This window comes from Diceros bicornis, chromosome 15 (assembly GCF_020826845.1).
Source record: "Diceros bicornis minor isolate mBicDic1 chromosome 15, mDicBic1.mat.cur, whole genome shotgun sequence".
Classification (NCBI taxonomy): Eukaryota; Metazoa; Chordata; class Mammalia; order Perissodactyla; family Rhinocerotidae; genus Diceros; species Diceros bicornis.
This window is the reverse complement of record NC_080754.1, coordinates 33,395,913-33,419,965: the sequence shown is the minus strand read 5'-3', so window position 1 is coordinate 33,419,965 and position 24,053 is coordinate 33,395,913. Positions and strand designations below refer to the sequence as shown.

Sequence of the window (24,053 nt, the reverse complement as noted above, 5' to 3'; positions counted from 1 at the left end):
AAAAGAGTCCAATGGTAAATATTTTACACTTTGAGTCCTAAGAGGCAAAACTGAAAATATTATGTTGTCTTTATGTAACCACTTAAAATGTAATCATTTAAACACATAAAAAGCAGTCATTCAAATCCAGTGGCCTGGTCTTGGCCTATGGGTCATAGTTTGCTACCCTCTGGCCTAGAAAGTCTTCTAAATTTTTGCTAGCCTAAAGTTTGCCTGTTTTTTCAATGTCAAGTCCAAACAAAACCTCCTCCATGTGGCCTCTTATACTGGGACTCTGAGCTGTGAGTGACAAAAAAAAATCAATTTTTACTAGCTTAAGATAGTAAAATTACTAGTTTAAACTGAGAGGATGGGAGTAGATCCCAGAATCCAGGAGCTGCAGGAACCCCAGCTGCTCCGGGACCTCCTTGTTTGCTATTGTGTTAACATCAGAATATGCCCTCTTCACTTCTCTTTATCTTTGCTTCTGTCTTCAGTTTGGCTTCATAGTCTGCTAGTGCCGCCAAAGCTTCCCCACAGGAAATCGAACGCTCATCTATCCTTTTTAATGTAATAATCCTAGGGAAGTATTCTGTTTGGGTCACACACACATCCTTAAATGAACATGTGTGGTTGGAGGAGGAAGGAAGAGTGGTGGTGGCAGAGAGCAGAGGTTCTACGATTGCACAAGCCTGAGAGAGGAGCCCACTCACTCCTAAGGAGGGTTTCCCAAAGGGCGGGAGAATTCTGTTGCTAGGAGATGCAGACAGGAGATGTCTATTTCGGGGAGATAAAAATGTCACAATTATAGTCCAATGTGTGAGATGCCATAAGAGAGATCTGTCTGACACACGTTTTTATCACCCCCAGTACCTATCATCCCACTTGGTAGACATTCATGCGTTTTTGATGAATGAATGACTCAGTTCCCCTAGCTGGTTGTGAACACTCACTTCTCTATACTGGCCCAGATTTTTATCAGCTGCTCTCTAGTTCTGTACGTTGTCTTAGAGGTGTTTTTGTGCCCATATATTAGTTTTCCTTTAATCCCGGGAGGCAAAGAGGGCCCGAGAGATCCAAGCAGACAGAAGCATCCTGTGGAAATCTCAGCCCCAGAGCCAGAGCACAGAATGCTGACTACACCGCTGACAGAACCATTGTGTTCTGGGCGACCCCTGTGGCCTTTCTGTTGAGGCATTCAGGACACAAAGTCTCCACCGAAAGACGCGACCCTCCCTTGGGAGGGAGGCAGGGCCGGGGGCGGGGGCACAGCGGGGCCCCAGGCTCAGGCGCGTCACACGGCACAAAGGAGACAGCAGGGAGGCGGCCGCGGGAGCCGATCTTAGCTCGCCAACCACTCGCACTTGCGGTTACAGACCTGCCGCTCCCCTCCCCCTCCCCACCCAGGCCCGCCCGCCCGCCTTTCTGTCTCCTCTCTCCCTCCGTACTGGACGGCCCGGGTCCATTTCCGGGCTCCGGCTATTTGGTATCGATCAGGGCCGGGGGCGCGGGAGCAGGTGGCTGCGGCGGGGCAGCTGGGCCGCCCGCCTGGTGCGCCGGGGCCCGTCTCCCGCCGCCTTTGTCGCTAGTCCTCGCTCGGCGGGCCGCTCCCTCCTCCGGGGCCGCGCGCGCTGCCGGGTGGACTTTGCGCCGCGCCGGGCGCCGCCGCTGCTGCTGCTGCTGCGCGCGGGGCCGCGCTCGGGGCCGGCGGCGGCCGGGAAGCGGGCGGCCAGGGGAGGCCAGGACCCCGGCCCAACATGGCTGAAGTCAGCATCGACCAGTCCAAGCTGCCGGGAGTCAAGGAAGGTAGGGGCCGGGGCGCGCGGCGCGCGGGGCCCCTCCTCTCTGCCGGCGCGGGCGCTCCCCGGGCAGGGGCGTCGTCGTGTCGGCCCCGCGGCCCGGGCACGGCGCCCACCGTGGGCTGGCCTGCCCTGGCCGGCAAGGGAGTTGCATTGAGGCTCTACTGTGGGACCTTGGGCAAGTCGCTTACATTCTAAGCCTCAGTTTCTTCCTGTGCAAGGAGATGGGGGAAAAGCGGATAGCACCACCCTCATCAAGTGGTTGTGAGAATGTTCCAGGGATTGGCAAAGCCTTTAAGGAACGCTCAAGGGCTGAATCTGACTTACTCGTGTTCTTCAAAATCAAGGCCCAGCCTAGCTGGCTGGAAGGCTAGGAAGCCCGGAGGGGTTGACATTCAGTTCCTTGTGGAGCCTTTGTTTTGAAACTTGACTCTTTCCCTCCTCTTTACTTTTTCTAGCCCAGCGTCTGGCTGGCTGACTTTCCCACCTTGTTCAAGGTTTAAAAGTTTAGTTTTGGCACTGCCCAGCGCGGGCAGGCGGACGGACGGGAAGCTGCTATAAGGATTTTCTTATAAAAAGCAGTGAGGGAGGGAGAGTAGGGGACTGACTGGTGACCTTGATTTTTAATGGCTCCCTATACTGATGTCCAGGAAAATAAATATTGATTAGTACTGGTCTGGCTTGACTACTAGCAAGTAGCCCTTTGACTTCCCTTCCCTGGACTTCATCGGCTGCCCCAAGCCCTAGCATTTTTTATCGGGATCTTGGGTACTGGCTCACCTTAACCTTTAGTTATCTTTGGTTATTCTTTGGCCTTAGGAAGCATAGAAGTCTCAGTGTGCTATCCGGGCTTGCAAAGGTTGTCTTTGTTATGGATGTCATTTGATTCAGCTGAGCGTTGTGGCCTGAGGTATCTTGGGAATGTAGAATTGAAAATAAGAATCTTTGCTTTCTTGGAACTACATGTTTCATTGCCAGTTTAATTTGACTCAAACGGTCTTGTGGGTGCTCAGGCCGACCCCAAAATCCCAAGAAAGCTAGAATCCTTTCTGTCCCAGAATTCCAAACACTAGGAGACAGAGTCACTGGTATTATGTAGAATTTTTAATGGGGCTGGGCCTGTCCTGTTGTTCCTGAAGGGTGTTAGAGCTTAGGCCTGAGATCTTAGCAGTAGTATTTTTCATCCTTTCAATTCCCAGCTTGGCATTGGTGGAGATTCTGGCATTCACATGTCAATGTAATTTTCACAGCACTATCAAAACTGGAGCCTGATTGATAGGAAAGGCAAATCTACACTTTGAAAGTTCCAGTCTTTGAAATTGTCTGATTGTCCTTAGCCTTTTGGGTAAGAGGTGTGTGTGTCTGTGTTGGATGTCTTTAGAGAAAAAGTGATCATTGTGTAGTGTGTAGTGCTTCCTTGGGGGTGAGTGATGAGTAAAATGAGAATTGGAGTCAAACACAACCTTAATATGTAAAGCATATTGAAAGTCAAAAAAAAATCATATAGTACTGTGATTTATCTGGCCTGCTATACATGTCAGCGACCTGGAACAAACTTGAAACTCACTTTCTGTGTGTGCATTTATTTTACTCTTAGGTCTACTGGTTTCTAACCAAGACATGAATGATTTTTTTCTAGTACATTCTTTCTCAAGGGATTCAACAAACACTTGCCATCTGAAAATGCAAGATTTTTCCATTGCTAAACTCTGGAATTTAACGCATTTGAATTGGCTTTCATTTTTCATCATATGGTGTTTGGCAATCCAGTTTACATAATGTGGAAAAGTGTTAAGGAAATTTAGTGTGGCTCTTTCATTAAGTTAGAATTAAATATTGATTGATTTTGAAGGTGGTCAGAAATTGTTGAGAAGATCATTGTTTTTTTAAGCATCTGACTTTTCTGGTTCAAAGACCTTCCAAGGGAATGATGTATTAGGAATGTCCTAATGGTGGTGTACTTTTTGATCTGGGAAGTATTCAAGTCTAATAAAGTATATCTTTCTCTAATATAACTCTTAATTATGGCCCATTTACTCCCTAACAATGTCTTTGGACTCTAATTAAAGAGAATAAAGCTGGTTCCTATGATTGGGTAAAACATAAACATTGAGACTATTCTTAATACTGAAACTCCCACTCAGTTTGAAAAGAAAGTTTAGTAGTAATTTGCTTAATATTCTGGCACTGATTTTTAAACTCTATTTTTAAAAATCTGTGTCCTCCACTTCCCTTTTCAATCTAAACCTTTGGTGGGTTTATATACAATTACAATTTGGGATCATGGGGTAGATTCCAGTAGAGACTGAGAAGAATAATGCAGTGGATGTCACCCCTTCCCCACTGTGTTTTCTTTAGGAAGGGGTGGGGAGCTCTGTAACCTTTGTTTCACATCTCAATACAGGTCTTGGGTAACAGCTGACATGAGGGAAAGGGACTGTTTGAAAATTTTCTAGGTTAAAATCCAATGCTTGCTTACTTAGTTTTAAAGTGGTCAAAAATATTCATCATTTGGACAGACCTTTAAAAAAAACTGTCGGTATTTTTCCCTTGGGAAATCGCTCTTAAAATAGGAGACAGAGGGACACGTTTGAGTTCATATGTAGGTGAAAAGAATTAAGTCTAGCTAAATGTCAACACACATTTTTTCTGGCTTAAAAGCATATTTGGAACATCTTCATACTACTTTTTGTAATGGAAATGCTATTGCCAGTGTTTAGGAATAATGCTTTATTTTTTCTGAAACATGAGGTTCTATGCAACAAGACTTGAAACAATTCCCAGCCATTTTTTTTGTCAATAGGTGTATAACTCAAATGCATCATGCAATTTGTGAATATTAGAGAAAGATATAGTCAGGTTCCAATAATACTCTGAAAGTTTCTTAGTTTAGATCGAAGCTGGGAATATATTTTTCTAAAAATGAACACTTTTCATCAGTTAAACTTAGATTTTGAGTCAATTTTAGCTTCGAATTTGCTGAATTTTCTTTCTGAAACAACAATAGGGATTCCCCACTTTCCTTTTTACTCTGTTCAGTGAAATTCCCGTATTATGAATTTGAATTGCTCACTTACGCTGTGAGCTTGCCCTTTCCCCTATCTAACAAAGGTTTCACATTATCTTGAAGTTTTGGTCTAAGGGTATTAGCCTGTCCATCAAAGCCATTTCTAGACCCTTTTAAACTTTATTAACCCCTTTGCAATTTTTTTGGCATTGGAGTTTTCCTGCTTTTAGCTATTTACCACTTATATTTCAACCCTTTCATCTTCTCCCTGTGCCAGCCTTCTTTTTTCTTTACTTACAACAGTAGGGAATTTATTTTGTATTATGTATTCTTCAGATGGAAGTTTCCACCATCTCCAAAGTTGGTTAACTGTGTGTGTGTATGTGTGGGTGTGCACGTTTAGCATCGGAAATCGGTGCATCTAGTAGTGACTTACTTCTTGAAGTAAAGGTAGCTACCTATTCTGAGAGCAAATCCTTTTGCTTTAGTGAAAGATAAAAGTTAATACATTTTCAGAAATATACCTAGAAAGCACTGATTCATTTTAGGTCCAGGACAACCCAGTGGCATATTGGGGTAAATTAAATTAATGGCATAAATCCAGAACTTTAAGGGAAAGATACAAAATTATGTCTGGTGCAATAAGTTAGCCAAGTAGTCCCAGAGATCTAAAACACATCATATGCAGGCTAGACATCTAATGTGAGGGCAGTCTGTGAGATGTACATTATCTGGCTCCGGGGCAAACTCACTTTCTCTTTTCTTCAAAATTCCATAGCAGTTTTTTTTTTGGTTGTTGTTTGTTAATGAGACCATGGCTGGATCTCCTTGAGTTGGGACGTTTGTGTCAAATTTATTTATCTTTTTTTACCCTCATCTGGCTTTAGGTCTTGTACATAGCCAGCAAATACTCAGCAAATATTTGAATGTGTGAATGAATGAATGAGTGAATGAATACATTGTTAGATGCTCCCTGTGGGTTCAGGAATCCTATCTCTGGTGTAATTATTTCATATTCCTTCTCAGAGTATGAGCTCTTAAAGGGCTGAGATAATGCCTTTTAACCACGAGTATCACATATCATAATGCCAGTATTAAATTTATAAAAACTTTTCATCTTTTTTTTCTAATGTTTATTTTCTTGTAGGTGTGTCTTATAAATAGAATTCATCCAACATAGATATGTATAACAAGAAAGTAAAAAAAAAAAAGTAATTCCATGCTCTTCTGTCTGGGCTTGAAGGTAATCATTGTTAAGAATAAAATTTTAGTAAAAATATTTTTAAAATGCTATTTTATGCTTTTGATTTTTATTGAGTAATAGGTTTAATTTTTTTCCTTAAGTACAAAGGAACATCACACAATTTGGAAGCTGGAAAGAATCTTAGATACATATTTAAAAAAACAGGTTATATACTGTATGCCACTTATTGCTTGAGGATAGTTTCACAGTAAAAAATGCCCTGTGTTGCAGGGGCGTGATCTTCACTGCAGTGGAGAGGCGGTCCTGTGGAGTTCAAGGAGTTGTAGAGAACCCTCTAAAGTCGTATGTGCGCCCAAAATGCCTCTCACATAAGGGAAGAAAACCTTTCAATTATTACTATATGCATGTATGAAATACTTTCTTAAATGAATCAATTTTTAAAAAATGGATATAGCTGTTATTTGTAAAATAAAAATTGTCTTAATAAGCATTTTGGAAATTGTTAATTTTTTTTTTAACTAACAGGTACTTAAAGTACAGCTTTTCCCCTTTTCCCTTGTGGGAAACTGTAAAGTTAATTGATATTTAAAAAAAGGTTCTCAGAATAGAAAGCATTAAAAACTACTGATCTAGGCCAGCCTTCTCATTTTCCAGATGAAAATTCGAGGGTCAGGATGAGGAAGTGAGTTGTACCAAAGCACTGAGGCTAAATAGCTAGGAGTTGGCACATTGGGGCCTAGAAGTAGAAAAGTTTAAAACTGTGAATATTCACACAGTTCAGTCTTTCCTTCTGTCTCCTTTCCCACTCTCTCTCCTTTCCCTTCCTCTCTTTCATTTTTTCCCTCCCCCTCTTCTTCTTTTTCTTTTAAATTATTCTGTAGATACACACGAGTCATTCCTGATGTGTTTCATTAACACCATCATTTATTTAAAACAGTAGAATGAAAATAATGAATGACAAAACAATGTCAGAGATTTTCTGAAGTTATTTAAGGGATAATATTTGATATGAATGTTAATGAGTTAACATAGGTTTTATTTTGTTTTTTAAGTAAAAACTTTTTTTGGAGTTTATTTTGATTCAACAAATCAGTTACTGGGTAAACTACAGGAGGTCGCACTCCTGCCTCAGTGTTTTCTCTACCTAAAAAATGCATTTCTTCTCTGGTACACAAAGCCTGAAGGAGCTCATGTTTAAAGGTTTAGACACTTTAAGATGAAACATGTTAGGGAAATAAACTGAAAGAAAGCCATAGGCTGTGGTCTTTCCTCAGTTCTTGTCAGGGACATAGGAGTTTTTGAGATAAATGAATTTTGCCTCTGTAACAAAAAGCAGTATGATATTCTACTGTTCATGAAAAAAGCACTGATAGATACCACAAAAGTTAAGTAAACTCTACTTGAAATCCCTTTTCTCTAAGTACAGGAGGGGGAAAAAAACCTTATCACAGCTGTATTTGCAATTTCAGAAGTAGCCACTGAAAGGGCTGTTGGATTAATGTTTTTAACTAATGACCCATTTAAAGGTGTCCTGTGCTTCAAAACTGTAAAATTAGGATACCCTAGATTTTGGATAAGACCGACAAAGGATAATTGGTTTTTATATTCAGAAGGACCTTGGAGATTATTTAGAGCATTTATTCCCAGATGTTTGAATTTAGAAACCAGTGCAAAAGAGTTCCCAGTTTTAAAAAGACATAATGAACACGCACACATATAAGAACTATTTATTGCTGCCATCATTTCATGAAAAACAACAACATGCACATTAAGATATGTAGGTATACCGTACACTGATGTAAAAACTGAAAACTTTCTAATAAGCCAGAACCAGTGTATAACCAGTCTTGTTTATATGTCAGTGGTTTTTTCTTTTTTCTTTTTACTTAAAACCCTTGAGATATAATTTACATACAGTAAAAATTCATCCTTCTCAGTATACAGTTCTGAGTTTTGACAAATGTGTAGAGTCTTGTAACCACCACAACAATCAAGATATAGAGCAGTTACATAACCCCTAAACTTCACCCTTTTTCCTCGCCCCTGCCAGCCACTGATTGGTTTTCTGCCCCTATAGTTTTGCCTTTGCAAAAATGTCACATAAATGGGATCATACAGTAAGTAGCTTTTTGAGTTTGACTTCTTTCACTTAGCATAATTTGTCTGATATTATGTTGTGTGTATCAGTAATTTTGTTCCTTTTTATTGCCAGTTTCAGCCTATGGCTTTACCACGGTTTGCTTATCCGTTCACTGGTTGAAGAACATTTGGGTTAATTTCTCTTTTGGTGCTTATAAATAAAGTCGCTATAAACGTTTGCATACAAGGGTTTCTTTTGGTGGATGTAAATTTTCATTTCCCCTGGGTAAGCACCTAGGGTGGGATTAATGGGTCGTATGGTAAGTGCATGTTTGGCTTTGTAAGAAACTGCCAAACTGTTTTTCACAGTGGCTGTACTGTTTTGCATTCCCACCAGTCAAGTATGTGAGCTCCAATTGCTCTGCATCCTTGTCTGCATTTTGTATTGTCAGGGTCTTTTTTTTTTTTTTTTAATTTTAGCTATTTTAATAGGTGTGTAATGCTCTCTCATGTGGCTTTAATTTGCATTTCTCTAATGACTAATAATGTTGAGCTTTTTTCCTTGTGCTTATTTGCTGTTCTTATATCATTTGTTGAAGTGTGCTCTAAGCTTTTGCCTTTTTTTAAAAAGAAATCAGAGTTTTTATTGAGTTTTGAATGTTCTTTGCATATTCTGGATTCAGGTGTCTTATCAGCTATATATTTTGCAAATGGCTATTGGTTTTAAACCTTGGTGCAATATTAGAATGATGTGGGGAGCTTTACTATAAACTCATTCCTAGCCCTACTTGATAGCAGCTGAATCTCTTAGAGATGGTCCCAGGAATTTATACCCAGATTATACACTTGGGTGTACACAGTGGACATTTGGAATATACTGACTGAGAATGCTGTGGCCACCCTAATGCAGGGATCCTACCCTACTCTAATTTCTTAAGTTTTTGCAATGACACCTCATTTCTCTATCAGTGTTAAACAATGCGCAGCATTTTTTTCCCTGCAGTAATTGAAATTTGTTCCTCTAAGCTAGGGGTCTGCAAACTATGGCCTGTGGGCCAATCAAGCCCACCCACCACTTGTTTTTATACAATAGGGGAGCTAAAGATAGTTTTTTAATGATTGAAAAAAAAAAAGAGGAAGAAGAGTGTCTTGTGATGTGAAAATGATGTGAAATTCAAATTTCAATGTTTATAAGTAAAGTTTTATTGGAGCATAACCTTGCTCATTTGTTTACATATTGTCTGTTGCTGCTTTCATGCTCCAAAGGCTGAGATGTGTAATTGTGGCAGAGACCGGGTAACCAGCAAGCTTAAAATTTTTACTGTCTGGTACTTTATAGAAAAAAAAAATGATTTCTTTGGGACCATTTTCGATGAAATTTAAAAAACTTTCATGTTTAACCTTTTTTTGATATTTCAGTTATCACTATGAATATCAGTTATCAAAACTTTTCTTTAATATAGTGGTGGTGTTGGGGACTATTATTGATTGAACTCTTATGATAGCATATTGTATTTTGTAATGACTTGTAAAAATATAGACTTATATCTTGATTATGTTTAAGAAGAAAAAATTTACACTCCATATAAATTTCTAGGGACTTCAAAATCAATTTTCTAGGTAGAAATCTTACGTACGTAACATAAGAGTATGCCATATGCCAGCTCTGTGGGGCCTTTATGAGTAAAGTGCTTGAGTAAACAGATTCAGCTTTTTGAAAAAGTTTGCTTATGATGTTTAGGTTATTACTTATTACTGGCTCTCTTCAAAACATGTTACAGACATTTGCATGAATGAAGTATCACTTTGTCTTCTTGGAAATTGTATCAGAAGTACCTAGGCTGATTTACCACTAAACTTTTAAGGCTTGGTAAGTGATGAGTGTTTCCAGTCCTGATAAAGCTCCTCAATGACCAAATACCAGGGGAGTCTCCACTGGACTTTTTTGGCTTTTATTTTTCTAATGAGTCATAAAGCCTGAGTCATTTTCCAATAGCTTTACTCCAGGACTTTTAACTGCATATAGTAAAAGCGTGAATGACTTACAATGATATCTTCCCTCTTCACTGCCTCCCTATCAACAACAAAATTTGTTTTGTTTATTAACTATATAGAGTCCATGATTTACTTTAAGTATTACATTCACTAATTTTTGAGCAGCACCTTCCCACCAGATACTGTAAAATATTAACTTTTTCTTTCATATTGTGAAGTTTTATAAAATATAGAATGTTAGGATTGGCAAATATTGTCAAAAAGACCTTTTTGGGGCCGGCCCCGTGGCTTAGCGGTTAGATGCTCGCGTGCCGCTGCTGGTGGCCCGGGTTCGGATCCCGGGCACGCACCGACGCACTGCTTCTCCGGCCATGCTGAGGCCGCGTCCCACATACAGCAACTAGAAGGATGTGCAACTATGACATACAACTATTGACTGGGGCTTTGGGGAAGAAAAAAAAAAAGAAGGAGGATTGGCAATAGATGTTAGCTCAGAGCTGGTCTTCCTCAGCAAAAAGAGGAGGATTAGCATGGATGTTAGCTTAGGGCTGATCTTCCTCACAAAAAAAAGAAAAAAGACCTTTTTTTCTAGATAGGAAACTTGAAGTAGAAAAAGAGAAAGAAGGGACTCCATTAAGATCCTTGTCTTGCCATCTGCACATCTTGAGTTTGGCGTAACATCTGGGCCAACAACGATTTCAGAAAAGACTGTTCCCTCTCAATGTCTGCATTTACAAATCACTTTCTGGCTTTACCAGCAAACGTTTCTTTATCCTGTCAGTGATTGCCGGATTCTAACTTGACATGTCTGCTTCTGTTGTTTCCCCAGGTTTGCATGGTCAGACCTCCTTATTTCAAATTGGGCTTTAGTGTACCCACAAAACATTTCTTCTTTTCTTTTTATAGTTAGGCCATTAAAGCTCCACAGAACTGGTCTTTGAAAGATCATTGTGGCTCTGTGTATGTTGAGGGGGTAGGCTGGAGGTTTAGAAGATGGTTAGGAAGCTATTGATAGACTCCAGTTGACCATGCTTTTAATATCTCTGAATTCTAGGAACTTGGTTTCAATGGCACTCAAGCTCCCCAAACTAGGGTAACTACTGAGGCTTAAAGGCAGGGTCACCAAATAATTTAGAGGCTAAACCTGGACACTTTGTGAGTAAAAAGGTGATTCTAATAATTTTGTCAGATTAGGCATATACTGGTGACCACACAACTGAAGGAGACGTTGCTGAAATATCACAGGCAGTTGGATATGATGACTGAGTGAGGTTCTTGTTACAGAACCCTTTCTGGATATGTAATATAAAGTTTTCATTGGCTCTTAAAACCTGAAGGGCACCTGTCCCCCATAGGCTGTCTTGAGGTTCTTATTTTGTTTTCTGTTTCATAATTGATTACTAAGTGAAACATGAAATCCCCTCTGTAGAATGTAGGAGAAATCATTAGGGTTTCATTTAGCTATTCATATTTGGGTTTATCAAAATTCTATTTTTATTTCATTAGTTTTCTTTCTGTTCCCTCTTTATGATTTCTCTCCATATATTCCCCCCAAATGTGGGGAACAGATGTTGAAAAGATTCGTGCAGTCGAGGGAGGGTAAGACATCGACACATTTCTGATTCCTGCTTACTTGGCAGTATATAATATAACTACCATTTTCTTTTTCATTTTAAATTAGGAGGTTCCCTTTTTACTCTATACATTTGTGCTATGCATCTTTTCAGTAATTGAGCTCCTCTTAGAATTATTTTGCAGTATTTTATCTAGTTTACTGATATGTTAAATAATTCAACCAAATTGAAATCAAGCTTGTAGTATAAAATTTAACTTCAGCAGACTGATTTCTTTGTAAAGGGAAGTACCTTGAATCTAGACTTGTAAGACCTGGTTTCACATCTCCTCTTTATTACTTATTAGCTGTAAAGACTCAGAGAAAACACTCGTATCTCTAAGCTTCAGTTTACTTATCTGTTTATTGGAGATGGTATTTACTATGCCTAATACATAGGCTTGTGATGAGAGTTAAATGAAGAAATGGATATGAAAACATTTTGTAAAACGCAGTGGTATATATTCAATCTCTTGATGATATTACTGTTCAAGTTGCCCTGTAATACATCTACTTTTCCTTCTTCCAGACCATTATTCCTCTGAGCCCTAACCCTCTGCCATTTCTACCTCCTCGCCCCCATGCCTAGCTCAAATGCTGACTCTCTGTTAAGTCTACTCTGCTTCTTTCTTCTGAATCTCTTCAACCCACTTTGAAGTACTTCCTTCCTTAAGCAACATGTCTCATTCTCTGTTTTGGTCTACTAATTTTCTCTCAAGATGGACTGGTAGCTGACTGATCTCAGTATTTCTTGGGGATTCTTACACATAGAAGATACTCCAGAAAACTTGTCAGAATATCTGACAGCTTGTGCTCAGTGGGCAGACTGACCTGAGCTAACTGAATTAATGACACTAGAATAGGAGCTGTGATTATTTGTGTGAATTCACTGGGGTGGGAATAGAGGAGTAGGAGCAACTCACTTTTACTTTTTGTTGTATGAGTTTTTCCCATTTCTCAAATGTCTGTAGGAGATTGATTGATGTTGAAGTTAACTCAAGGCCTAAACACATAGTAGTCTCTTTTGGAGGCAATGATCTTACCTGTTTATGGATTGATTTCAATCCATATGTGTGCACATTTTCCGGGAATGTGATCAGTGTCATTTTGTCACTGTTACTAGAAGATCCAGTTAGTTTCTTAGATGGTGTTGGGTTCCATTCAGAATTTTTATGTTTGCTATTTTGTCCTTCAGATTTGTTTTTAGATGAAGGGGGCAAAGTTCTTATTAAAGTTTTAACTAAACAGATTGAACATAAAATGTATTTTTTAAGTTCTTGATTATAAGGTGAGATAGTTATGAAGAATCCAAAAAGTTTTGGGATGGAAACTAAAAAGATGAGTGTACAGATTGCAAACTTGGAAGGGTTTATGATCAAAAGAGGATGGGAAAGCATGAACAAAAGAGTCAGCTCAAAAGTGTTTGCTTTGAGAATGGATATGTTTAATTCATACTTATTTTAGGATGGTTTTCTAAATTAGGGCACATTAGTCCCTTTTAGCTTCATATGCTGTATTAGAAGTTAACATTGTCTGAAGAACATGCAGTGCTACAAAAAACAAATTTATATTTCTGGGTAGATATTCTATCAGTTTTTTTAAATCATCAAAATAGTTTTGACTCCTTAAAAAGCAAGTGAGGCAAGTGAATCCTCTAGAGCAGAAAAGCATTTAGGGACAGCTTGTCTTCCTGTTCACAGATGCAGGCTGCCCTTGATTTCTTTCACTTCCTCTGCAGGGGAATTACATGATAACTAAATATACTGTAGGATGTACTGAAGCCAGTTTCTGTAGCAATACATAGAGAAATTCAAAGCATTTAGGACACATTCCAGTTGAACTTAAAAAATTTGGTGATCTTCGAGAAGCCTTCTGAATATGGAAGGTGTTCACTTTCCCAGGCTGTACTCTGATCATCTGGCCCCAGGTAAACCTTTGAGTAAATGGCACAGTCCACATTTGTATTCATTCAACAGTAAATGGCTGATAAAATGGTCTCATTTTACCCTGGTACTGAAGGCTCTGTGAGAACTGCTAGTTGAAACATAAGTCTACCTTTTTATAAGGCACCAGATTGAATGAAAGGTTATTCTAAGATTTATTGGTGGTTAAAGCTACTGTACAGATGGATAAAAGCAGATGTTTGCCATTTTGTATGGTAGAAGTAGTAAAACCAACAGCAACAATGAGGAAAGCAATATTTGGTGCAAGAGAAAGTGAGCAGAACAGTCATGCTATATGGATAGTCTTTTGTTTAGGCTGTGATTATCACGTTTTAGATGATGTGCTGTATCTAAGAGACTAATGTGTATCACTTATACTGAATCAGCTGCATTTCATACAACCCTATGTCTAACTTGGATGAGTTCTTTTTTTTTTTTTCTTTTTTTTGTGAGGAGATCAGCCCTGAGCTAACATCTGCCAATCCTCCTCTTTCCGTTGAGGAAGACTGGCCCTGAGCTAACATCCATTCCCATCTTCCCCCGCCTTATATGGGATGCCGCCACAGCGTGGCTTGCCAAGCGGTGCGTCTCTGCGTGCCCGGGATCCGAACTGGTGAACCCTGGGCCGCCACAGCGGAGCGCGTGCACTTAACCTCTTGTGCCACTTGGCCGGCCCTTGGATGAGTTCTTAAAGATAATTTGGACTGTTTCCTTACAGGTCAGGACATTGAGGTTCTAATTTGGAAAGTGACTTGTCAAATTGGGTCACTTGGTGAGCTGCTGACAGAGCCAGTACTAAAATTTCTCTCAGGTATCTGGAATTAAGAACAGGGGTCTTTATACTTCAACTTGTTTGTTCCTTATATGCTACAATAAAGCCATTATATTTCTATAAATTGGGCAAGAAATACCCACATTTCTTACAATAAAGGTACCAAAATGTCATGTGGATTTGGCAGAAAGCTTTTACTGGAGCATCTCAAAGAACAGAAATTAGGAAAATCCATCTGGTTTTAAGCATGCAGTATTTTTAATCTAAATGTTAATATGTTGTTTAGATTTTGACTGGCTATGCTTCTACTCAACAGTCTATCCTCCTATCATTCTTGATGGTGATACTTTGATGAATCTTTTGTTTTAGTAAACTATGATTACTTGACTTTCACATAAAATTCTACTTTGCTTTCTAATCCTGGACATTCAACTGAAAAAAGTTAGGAGTGGTGGAGCTTAAACATTCTAGACGTACTGATTTCCCTTTAACTCCGGCCCATAGTATGTATAGGAAACGTGTTCTCCCTCAATTGGACATAGGAGGTTAGAAAGAGCTATAAAATATAGTAAACTATTGATTATATTGTAATTCCTTGCCAGGAAACATTTCCACACATTCATAAGAGGAAGTAGTATATTCCATTGTAGATTCTGTACTAGAAAAGTGACTAGATCTGTGTTAATCAGTGACTTAGTGGGACCTCACTAGAAGAAAAATACTTATTAGAAAATAGCTAATTATAAGAATTCATTAATTCTGATGATGCTAACAATAACAGGTTCCATTTATTGAACTTGCTCTTATTGAGTGACAGATGTTTTCTTTGGCCCATCACTTGTCTAATTTAGTCCTCCCAAGATTTGTTCTCATTTTACAGATGAGGAACCTGAGGCTCAAAGACATTACATATCTTACCCACGGTTTTTTAGCCTATAAGTAAGCAATATTTGAATCCTGATCTCTGTAGCTTCAAAGTTGTTTTTTTTTGTGAAACACTCTTTAAACACTAGGCACAATCTAAAACAGAACCATGTTGCCACTTTATGTACTCTTTACTTGTGTGTCATTGAAGAAATCTCAGCTTCCTCCTTATTGGAGTTTACCACTAAACTTCAGTTTTTGCTTCCCTCTTCCCATAGCACTAGCTTAGTTTCCAGCTTTCTTTGGGAATAGTGAACCATCAAAAGTGCACATCTAACTTAAATACCAGTAAGGTGAATAAAAATTTCTTTCTCAAAAAGGAAAAAAAAAAATATCCCCTCTGCTGAACTACATAGAGAGTCTGGTTGACAGAATCACTTCTTAAAATCTGTGCACAACTCTCTGTTACCTGCGTAGGAATTTTGGGTGTACTTTGAAACACAGGCTGGCTTCTTCCAATTTACTGTTGGGTCACTGCCTTCTGTATAGACTATATTTCTAGGAGAGAAAATTTGATTTTAATGTAAACCTACTTGTATTATAATTAGGAAGATAAATCTCCTGATCTTCTGGGGAGGCATTCCTCTAGATTAGTGTAAAAACTGAGTTGACTCTAGGAATGTACCCATGATCTCAAGATGTCTTTTAGAAAAACATATTTCTAGTCAGTAAACATGACCAGTTACTGAGCATATGGCAACATATGAGTAGAATTCCAGAAATCTCAAGATTTAACCATTTGTTTTCTGTTCATACTTTTTTACATAAGTATGGATTTACATAATCCAAGATTACTAGACATGTGTGTAGAGTTCTAATCAATGGTTACCAGAGTGGAACTGTAAGTGTTGCAATTTGCTTCATGGGAGCAAGACGCTAAGAGAGAACTTGTACCATGCTTACTTATCCCGTGACCACTGTTTAAAATTTTTTGGGAATTTTGAGTATTACTCTCAATTTTTTGAAATTGAAATGAATTTACTAATCTGAATAGGAAAGAAAGTGCTAGCTAAAGTATCTACTTGCAGAAGAGAAGTGGAAAGTGGAAATATCTGACTCAAGGATAAATAGAACTTACAGTAGCTGGTACTTAAGGAAACTCTCTTGTCATATGAAACCAATAAACCAAAATGGTTTTTCTTCCCCTGGTGTAAACTTGTACTTAAGTTGGGTTGGATGTGATCTTTTGGGTTTTAATGGGCATGGCTGGGTTTATCCTACAGAGGTTTAAGGAGATGGGTGGCTTTTCTTTCTAGGCTAAGGCAAACAGAGAAAACCAAACCGTTGGAGGGCTGCCAAACCATTTGAGGGCTTGTTTAAGTGCCAGGAAAAGTGCCACTCACGTGGTGGAACAACAGAAAGTCGGACTTTCTTTAGGGATACGTGGAATAAAAATAAAAGAAATAAATTTTTACTTTCTGAATATTCTTAGGGGAAAATTACTTTGAAAAAAATTATGTCTGGTACTGCTTATCTGATGATATTTACCCTTTTCAGGACCCTTGGTGGTTATCAGTGGTCTGTTGTTTTCTACATGGAGGGTCTATCTCCATCAGAATAATTTGTGGGTACTTTAAAAAAAAATACAGATTTCCTCCAGTGCTCACGTACTTACAATGGTTACTATTACTCTCATATTATAGGTGAGCAAATGTAAGTGATACTAATTTGTTCAAGATTATTCATCTAATGAGTGTTAGAATCAGGATTGGAATCAAAGTAAGAGTAGTCTTGGTTACGCCATACTGCATCCTTGTGCAATAGTATTCACTGAATATGTCATGTTACCAGTGCTTGTGCAATGTACTATAGAAACACTGTATAAGAGTGTCATCTTTTTCGAAGTGTCATTTTGATAGTCATCTTTTTATGTTTAATTGTGAAATTGTATAAATTCATTTAAAAAATAAACTGAGTCATTGTAAAGCAAGAGTGCTTCCTTTTTAATCAGTTTTATGATATTAAGAGTAATTATTTAGCTGCTGTGTCAATTCACATATTCCTGAATTGTTCTAAAGTGGAACATCCATGTAAAATGTAATTTGTTCTTTAAAGAAGACACAGAAGACAGTAAATTTAGGAGAATGCTTCTTCAATTGTGATCAGTTTAATTTTCAGAGCCAATTGAAATTCACAAATGCACACATTTGCTAATCAGAATCTTGAGTTCCTCAGTAAGTGTTTGATTGGTAAAGTATTCAGTGGCAGTTGTATTTCCCAGAATTGAATTCATTTTACTGTGTTGAGTACCAGTTCACTTTCCTTTCCAAGTGGGGCTTTGTTCAGTTTGTTTCTGTGACTATATCTGCACAATGGTTGCTTGATAAATGTAGAACAACTCGTGATCTTTTCACCTCGCTGAGGTTAGCAAAACTATCATCATGTTAGGGCTGAGGAAAAGAAGCATCGGAGAAATAATATACAAGCACTTTGAAGATAAATCCGTGGCTAATACAAGAACAATAATATATTCAAGACCCTTGATTGTCCATACTGGCGAAGTGAGTTATATTTGTTGGTTAAAACATAAGCACGCGTATGCACTCTCATACACACACACACACACACACACACACACACACACACGAGTGGTTAAAATGGTTTTAAATGCTACTGAGTGACCGGTCCTCTTGTCTCAATTAGCACTGTCCTATCTATCACATGTGAGTATTGTTTAGAGCACTGCTGTCCAGTAGAGCTTCTGTGATGATGGAAATGTTCTATATTCCACACTGTCCAAAATGGTAGGCACTAGCCCCATATGGCTGGTTAGCCCTGGAAATGTGACTAGTGAGATGGGGGAACTGAATTTTTAAAATTTAATTATAGTTTTTAAAGGAATAGTACATGTGACCAGCGGCTACCATATTCAGCGTGGAAAAAAAAAATTGTGACCCGAGTGGACAGAATAATGATGGGTCGTAGAATATACAGCTTTGGTATGTTTTAAGGAAATCTTTTCTAATATCTGTTCCATCCAACATTGGACCATGTGGTTGCCCAGCGCTTGGGGTTTGAAGAAAACCTTGGTGATCATTTGGTGTGAATGTGGAGACAGAATCCATGCAGCAATTTGTTGGGGACTCAGACTAAATCACCTCCAGTTTGAGCTCATTTTGAGATTATGGGATGTTTCTTGAGAAGAAAGGAAGGTCAATTAGAGCAATTTGCATTAATATCTGCTTGTGCATTTTCTAAGAATAGACAAGGTCTGGGTGTAACTTTTCTTTGTTTTGTTACTGCTAACACGAAAACATTTGGCTTCAAAGCACCGGTCCGCAAAGTTGATGCCTGTAGCACAGGAAGTGTGAGGTTGTTTGTGTTTGTGGGCATTTTTTCTCATTTATGATAACGTGAGTCACATATTTCCTTATGAAAAGTCTTATCTCTATCCAACATTCTACCAGGATGAGTAAAAATTGCTGTTTCCACCCTGCTACCTTCTCTCCTTGCTTTTTTCACTGTTCCTGTCACCCCCATCTTTTACGCTGCCAGAAGGAAATTTCTGACTCAGCCATTTTCACTTTTCCAATAAGTTACCCAGTTACTCTGTGGTCTCTGATAATGATGTGGATGGTCTGTGATATTAAAGTAGTACTTCTGATTTGAGGACTTACATTATCTCAGCATTTCCAAAACCCACTTGCCTGCAATCTAGTGTGTCTGTGGTTAGCTATAATATATCTGCTTGCCAAACAAGTGGTTTGGGTTACTGGGATTTTCATTTAACTTTGAATTTGGGGGATTAGGAAAAACATAACTCAAGAACCTATTTTGATAAATTGCATCAGAGTAAAATGTTGCGATTAAATCAATTGTTTTGCTTTTTAAAATGTCTCTTAACTGTGCTTAGTCTAGTGCTTTTGTTGAAGGTGTGTGTGTATGTTTGTGTGTGTCTAGGCACATGTTTAAAACTCATGCTTAAATTATTGATGATGCTCATTAAATAATGTAGTGCTTCCTATTTGAGTTCCAACATAATAATTGGATTTACTTTTATGTTTGGTGCTAGTAAAACGTTTCTCTGCAGTGAAGAACTGGTGTTATTTCTCCTTTATGATAATGTGAACTGAGTAACTTTTCATGTTTCTCTGCTTGCTTTGATTCTCAGGAAGATCAGATATAAATTTGGGGCCTTATGTAGACTTTATTTTTGTTAGCACACTTTTTTCCTTAAAAAAAACCCTTCATTCTGTAACTTTAAGGAAATAGTGTAATTAAATTGCATCAATAAAACATTGTTACTGCAACTCATTTTTTTTTTTTTTTGGTGAGGAATGTTAACGCTGAGCTAACATCTGTTGCCACTCCTCCTCTTTTTGCTGAGGAAGATTAGACCTGAGCTAACGTCTGTGCCCATCTTCCTCTATTTTTTAAGTGGGACGCCTACCACAGCATGGCTTGGTAAGCGGTGCATAGGTCTGTGCCCGGGATCCAAACCTGCGAACCCTGGGCTGCCAAAGTGGAACGTGCGAACTTAAGCACTACGCCACCTGGCCGGCCCCGTGCAACTCATTTTTTTTTTTCCTAGTAAATATCTGTTGCTTCACTGTTTAGATGCTTAAATTAGGTTAAAAACATATATCCATCTTTTATTATAAAATTTTATGAAAAGAATTATAAACAATAAGATTCTCCTTCATGGTAGATAAATCCGAAAATAAATGTTTAAAAAGGAAAATAAGCTATGTTGTAATCCTGCAGTACATAATCAATGTTAGGATTTTGATGTCTATCCTTTCTAGTGTTTTCTAAATAAGATTTAGGTTGAAAAGTCAGGTATTTCAACTATAGTCAGAGTACCCCGTAGAGAGGCTCACAAGATCAGCCCTGGGCTCTGCCCATATGGTGCAGAGTACCTTTAGAACTTTACCTGTGCATAGCCCATATGATATGCTACATGGCTGGTCATCAATAGGGTGTATAAAACAACAACAGACTTCAGAGTGCCAGTGGTTTATACACAGCACCCATAGACACTCTAGGAAGTGTGAGTGTAGGGAATGTGAGTGCTCCGAGGCTGGAGCTAGGACCAGTGGATAATCCATTGGCAGGTTTTGTCTTGCTGAAGACTGTTTTACCTCTAGTTACCTGAAAGGGGCCTTTGTTGAAAGGAGGTAGGCTTCCTGTGGCTGAAGTATTTAAGAGGAGTCCAGATGATTATTTGGACAGGATAAGGCTGGACGTGACCACTACTAAAACCCTTTCTGATAATCAGTTTCTATAATTTTAAGAAAGTGATGAATCAGTCAGTACCTTGTGAACAGTGACTGAAATTTAGAAATAGTTGAGGAGACTGGGGAACCCAGCCTGTCATCCGGGGCCTTTATTATCCTCAGAGATAATTCCTTGGGATTGAAGAGTCTTGATTCTCTAAGACAGTTTGGTGCTCTAACCAAGGTGGTGACCTTAGCAAATCAGATATTTGGTAGAACTTTGCAGAAGATCCTGAGTTATACTATTCTGGTCCTTGTAGAACTTTTTATGAAAAGCATAGCTTTCTATGATGTTTATGGCAAGATAATTACCCTGCCATCAGTTTCTAGGATTTCTCAAGATTTTTCTCTCCCCCTCTCCCTTTCTTTTTGGTTCTGTTAACCTTGACTTGTTTTTCATTCACCTTATTAATTTGTTAACATTTTTTAATTTTCAGGACTGTTTGGCAGCTGGCAACTATAGAGGACTTCTGAGGACATGAGACAGTTTTCTCAAACAAGTGACTCAGGAGACTAGCTCCAGATTCTGAAAATTCCTTCCAGCACCTCAGCACAAATTGGATTTTCTGCTTCAAAACACCACATACCTGCTATGCACCCTGTCAGATTGTTAAGGTTGACAAACGTCCTCATGTATACACACGTTTACATCTAATCTTGGAAATGCCCCTTATTTGACTGTGTGATCCTTGGCATGTCATTTCAATCTTAGAGCCATTGTTTCTTCCTAAATTGAGTGATGTGTTTAATTGTGGTCTAAAGGGACCAACAGTTGACCACCTGCCTTAGTGTACCTGAAAGAATCTAGGATTCTTTCAGGGAATTAACCTTTCCATTATAATACATCTGAAATTTGGGGTGATGGAAGCAGAAACCTTTGACTGTCATTTAAGGTAGTATAGGTAGACATGCAATTCCTTAGACTTATTTTAGGTGAGCTGGAGGATGTGGATGGATCACACCTGCAAAAAATGCAGTATTTCATGGTACATCATTTATACTAGTCATTTTTCTCAGGAGCCCTTTTTCCCACAAGCATTTATTTGAAAATCATTATCTCAAGCACTAGGATAAATACTGGAGTGAAAATGATCCATAAAACTTTTCCTGCGTTTCAGAATCTTGAATGTATGCTGGGGAAACAGATGAGTAAAAGTAATTATAATATAATTAGTGCTCCCGTACTTTATTTGCTACATCCTATGAGATCATGGGGGGACAAAAGCATAGGTAAATCTGCTGGGTGTGAGAGAATCAGTTGTGATGGTTTTAGTTGTATGTCCTATAGGATTGGATTAATAGAGAGGTGACATTTGAATGAGGGTTTTGAAGGTTAATTATGAATTTTCCAGACAGTGGAGGGGTACCTCAGGCAGAGAGAACAGGGTTCTTACCCCTGCCATTGTGTAATGGTGACTAAGCTTGCTTCAGACTTGTGAGGTTCTTCAATTCTCTGTGTTGCACACCCTCACCAGCCAACCAGCTAAAACCAATAACCATAAAAATCTCCAAACAGTTGAAACATTGGTTAATGATACTTAATGCCTCAATCATTTGTGCAAGATGTGGAATGAAAGTCTTTGTCTTTCATAAAGGAATTGCAGAAATCTGTGTGCACTTTGTGGGTAGTGTAGTAAGGAGGAGTAATTATACCAAGGGTAATAACTATGGGAAGGTGGATCAGATTTAATTATATTATGGATCTCTGCTCAGAAGTATCTCCTGTCTCCCAGACAGATGGGGTAAACATAGTATATTGGAAAGAGCAGTAGATTTGGAGACTTAATCAGAAAAGTAGCCCTGCCGTTGGCTACTTTGACTAGGAACAAAGTAAATGAGGATGGAATGCCTGTATTGTTTACCTCTTTAGCATCAGCCAGAATTAGGTGCCACTCTCCTCCCTCTGTCATACTATATTTGGATTTTGTTAATTTCAACGAGATGGAAATTTTAGGACACTAAAAGAGAAGGATCAAAGGTTTCAGTTACCCTTTATTTCTTAATTAATTAATTGCTCAAACATTACTTAGATATTATTCTCTTTGTTTTCAACTTTCTGCCTGAAAGTGGGAAATCTCAGTTGTCAGGGACCAGCAATGTTTGCTGTTTTGGGGCTCGTAATTGGGGCAGATGGTTAGGAGAGTGTCTGCAGTCCATAGCTGAGCATCTCTAAGAAGCTCCCTAGCTGCTGCTCTAGCCATTGGTGGGGGTGCTGATGTGGGGGGGGGGGCAGTGGTTTTGGTGTTGGTATTAGTGGTAGTGATGTTGATGTCATCTTAGTCCCTTTATATATATATATCTAAACTTTGCTGGGGCTGAGAATGTGGAAGATTTGGCATTAGAATAAGATCTAATCAGTTTCCCTGCATCCCGTTTTTTGGGCAATTTTATTAGAGCTTTAAATAAAGAGAAAAGACTCTTCTTTTATAGATTAGGGAGACATTTCTTGTATGGCAGTGAACAAAGGCATAGGGGTTTACATATCGTTTCTTAGTTCAAATTGTCTTTTAACGTCCCTTAGACGATTAATCTAAAATTCATTAATACCATCTTTCCAAAGAGAGGGAAACTCATTGGTGTTGGATGGAGAGCGGGGGAGATAGGGGAAGGGGTTAGATCCCAAAGGGATATTTTCCTTGGATTTTCCCTCCGCAGTCGTTACCTAGGATTTTTCTTGTAGGTCACCTGGGAAACACTGTGCAAATGAAAGGAACTTTTTATTGCCCTTGTTTTTCAGAAGTGAACACAGGCCTACTATGATTACTAGAGACTTCCTCTTGGGACACAGTGATTTTCAGAAGTGAACACAGGCCTACCGTGATTGCTAGAGGCTTATTCTTGGGAGACAGTGAGACGAAGTAAACTATGTCCCATTTTTATTGGTCTGTTTTGGGTCTTGGAACCCAACTTCTGAACACATGTACCACCCTTACCTAAATTTTATTTCATCTTCAATTTCAAAGAACCTAGTGCATATTTGTCTTATTTTAATTAGTGTTTAATAATATCACTCTTCTGACATACTGAAACATAGGCCCATTTCTTCTAGGAGTTCTTTGAGCAGAAACATTTGGGCCCAGAAGAGCTCAGGTCGGTTTCTAGTTCATTTGTTTATTTGTTCGGTTATCTTGGTCAAGCTATTTTATTTCTCTGAGCCTTAGTTTCCTCATAAATAAAATGAGAATATTGATAAAATGTTTATTTTCAGGTGATTAGGAGGAGTAGTGTGAAAGTGCATTGTAATCTACAAAGTACTATATCAATGTCAATTGTGGCTGCCTGTCATTACCAAACTTTTCAAGACAAAATGTGTGTCTGGAACATCTTCTCATTCATAGAGGGTGTTTTCATGTGTGCAGAACAAAGGAAAGCAAGCATAATCCCTGCTCTCAAAGAAATGAGTGTGTATTTCATCTGCTACTAATAGCATTTACACAAAAACAGAATAATTCAGAAAATTATTCTAGGCATAAAATGCAGTACAGACACAGTTGACAGAAATAGTTTCTAGTAAGTGTATTAT

General features: G+C 38.7%; 1 protein-coding gene across 3 annotated transcripts in view; it reads left to right on the top strand.

The window, feature by feature from the left end:
• The first annotated feature begins 1,416 nt into the window (after positions 1-1,416).
• CCDC50 (coiled-coil domain containing 50) overlaps positions 1,417-24,053 on the top strand; it is a 68,471-nt gene continuing 45,834 nt past the window's right edge. Inside the window, exon 1 of one of the 3 annotated variants that reach the window (XM_058556111.1) lies at positions 1,417-1,785. In XM_058556111.1, coding sequence (XP_058412094.1) covers positions 1,737-1,785 — 49 coding nt within the window. In that variant the 5' untranslated portion in view covers positions 1,417-1,736. The remainder of the gene's footprint in view (positions 1,786-24,053) is intronic. The other 2 variants (XM_058556112.1, XM_058556114.1) reach the window with 2 other exon arrangements.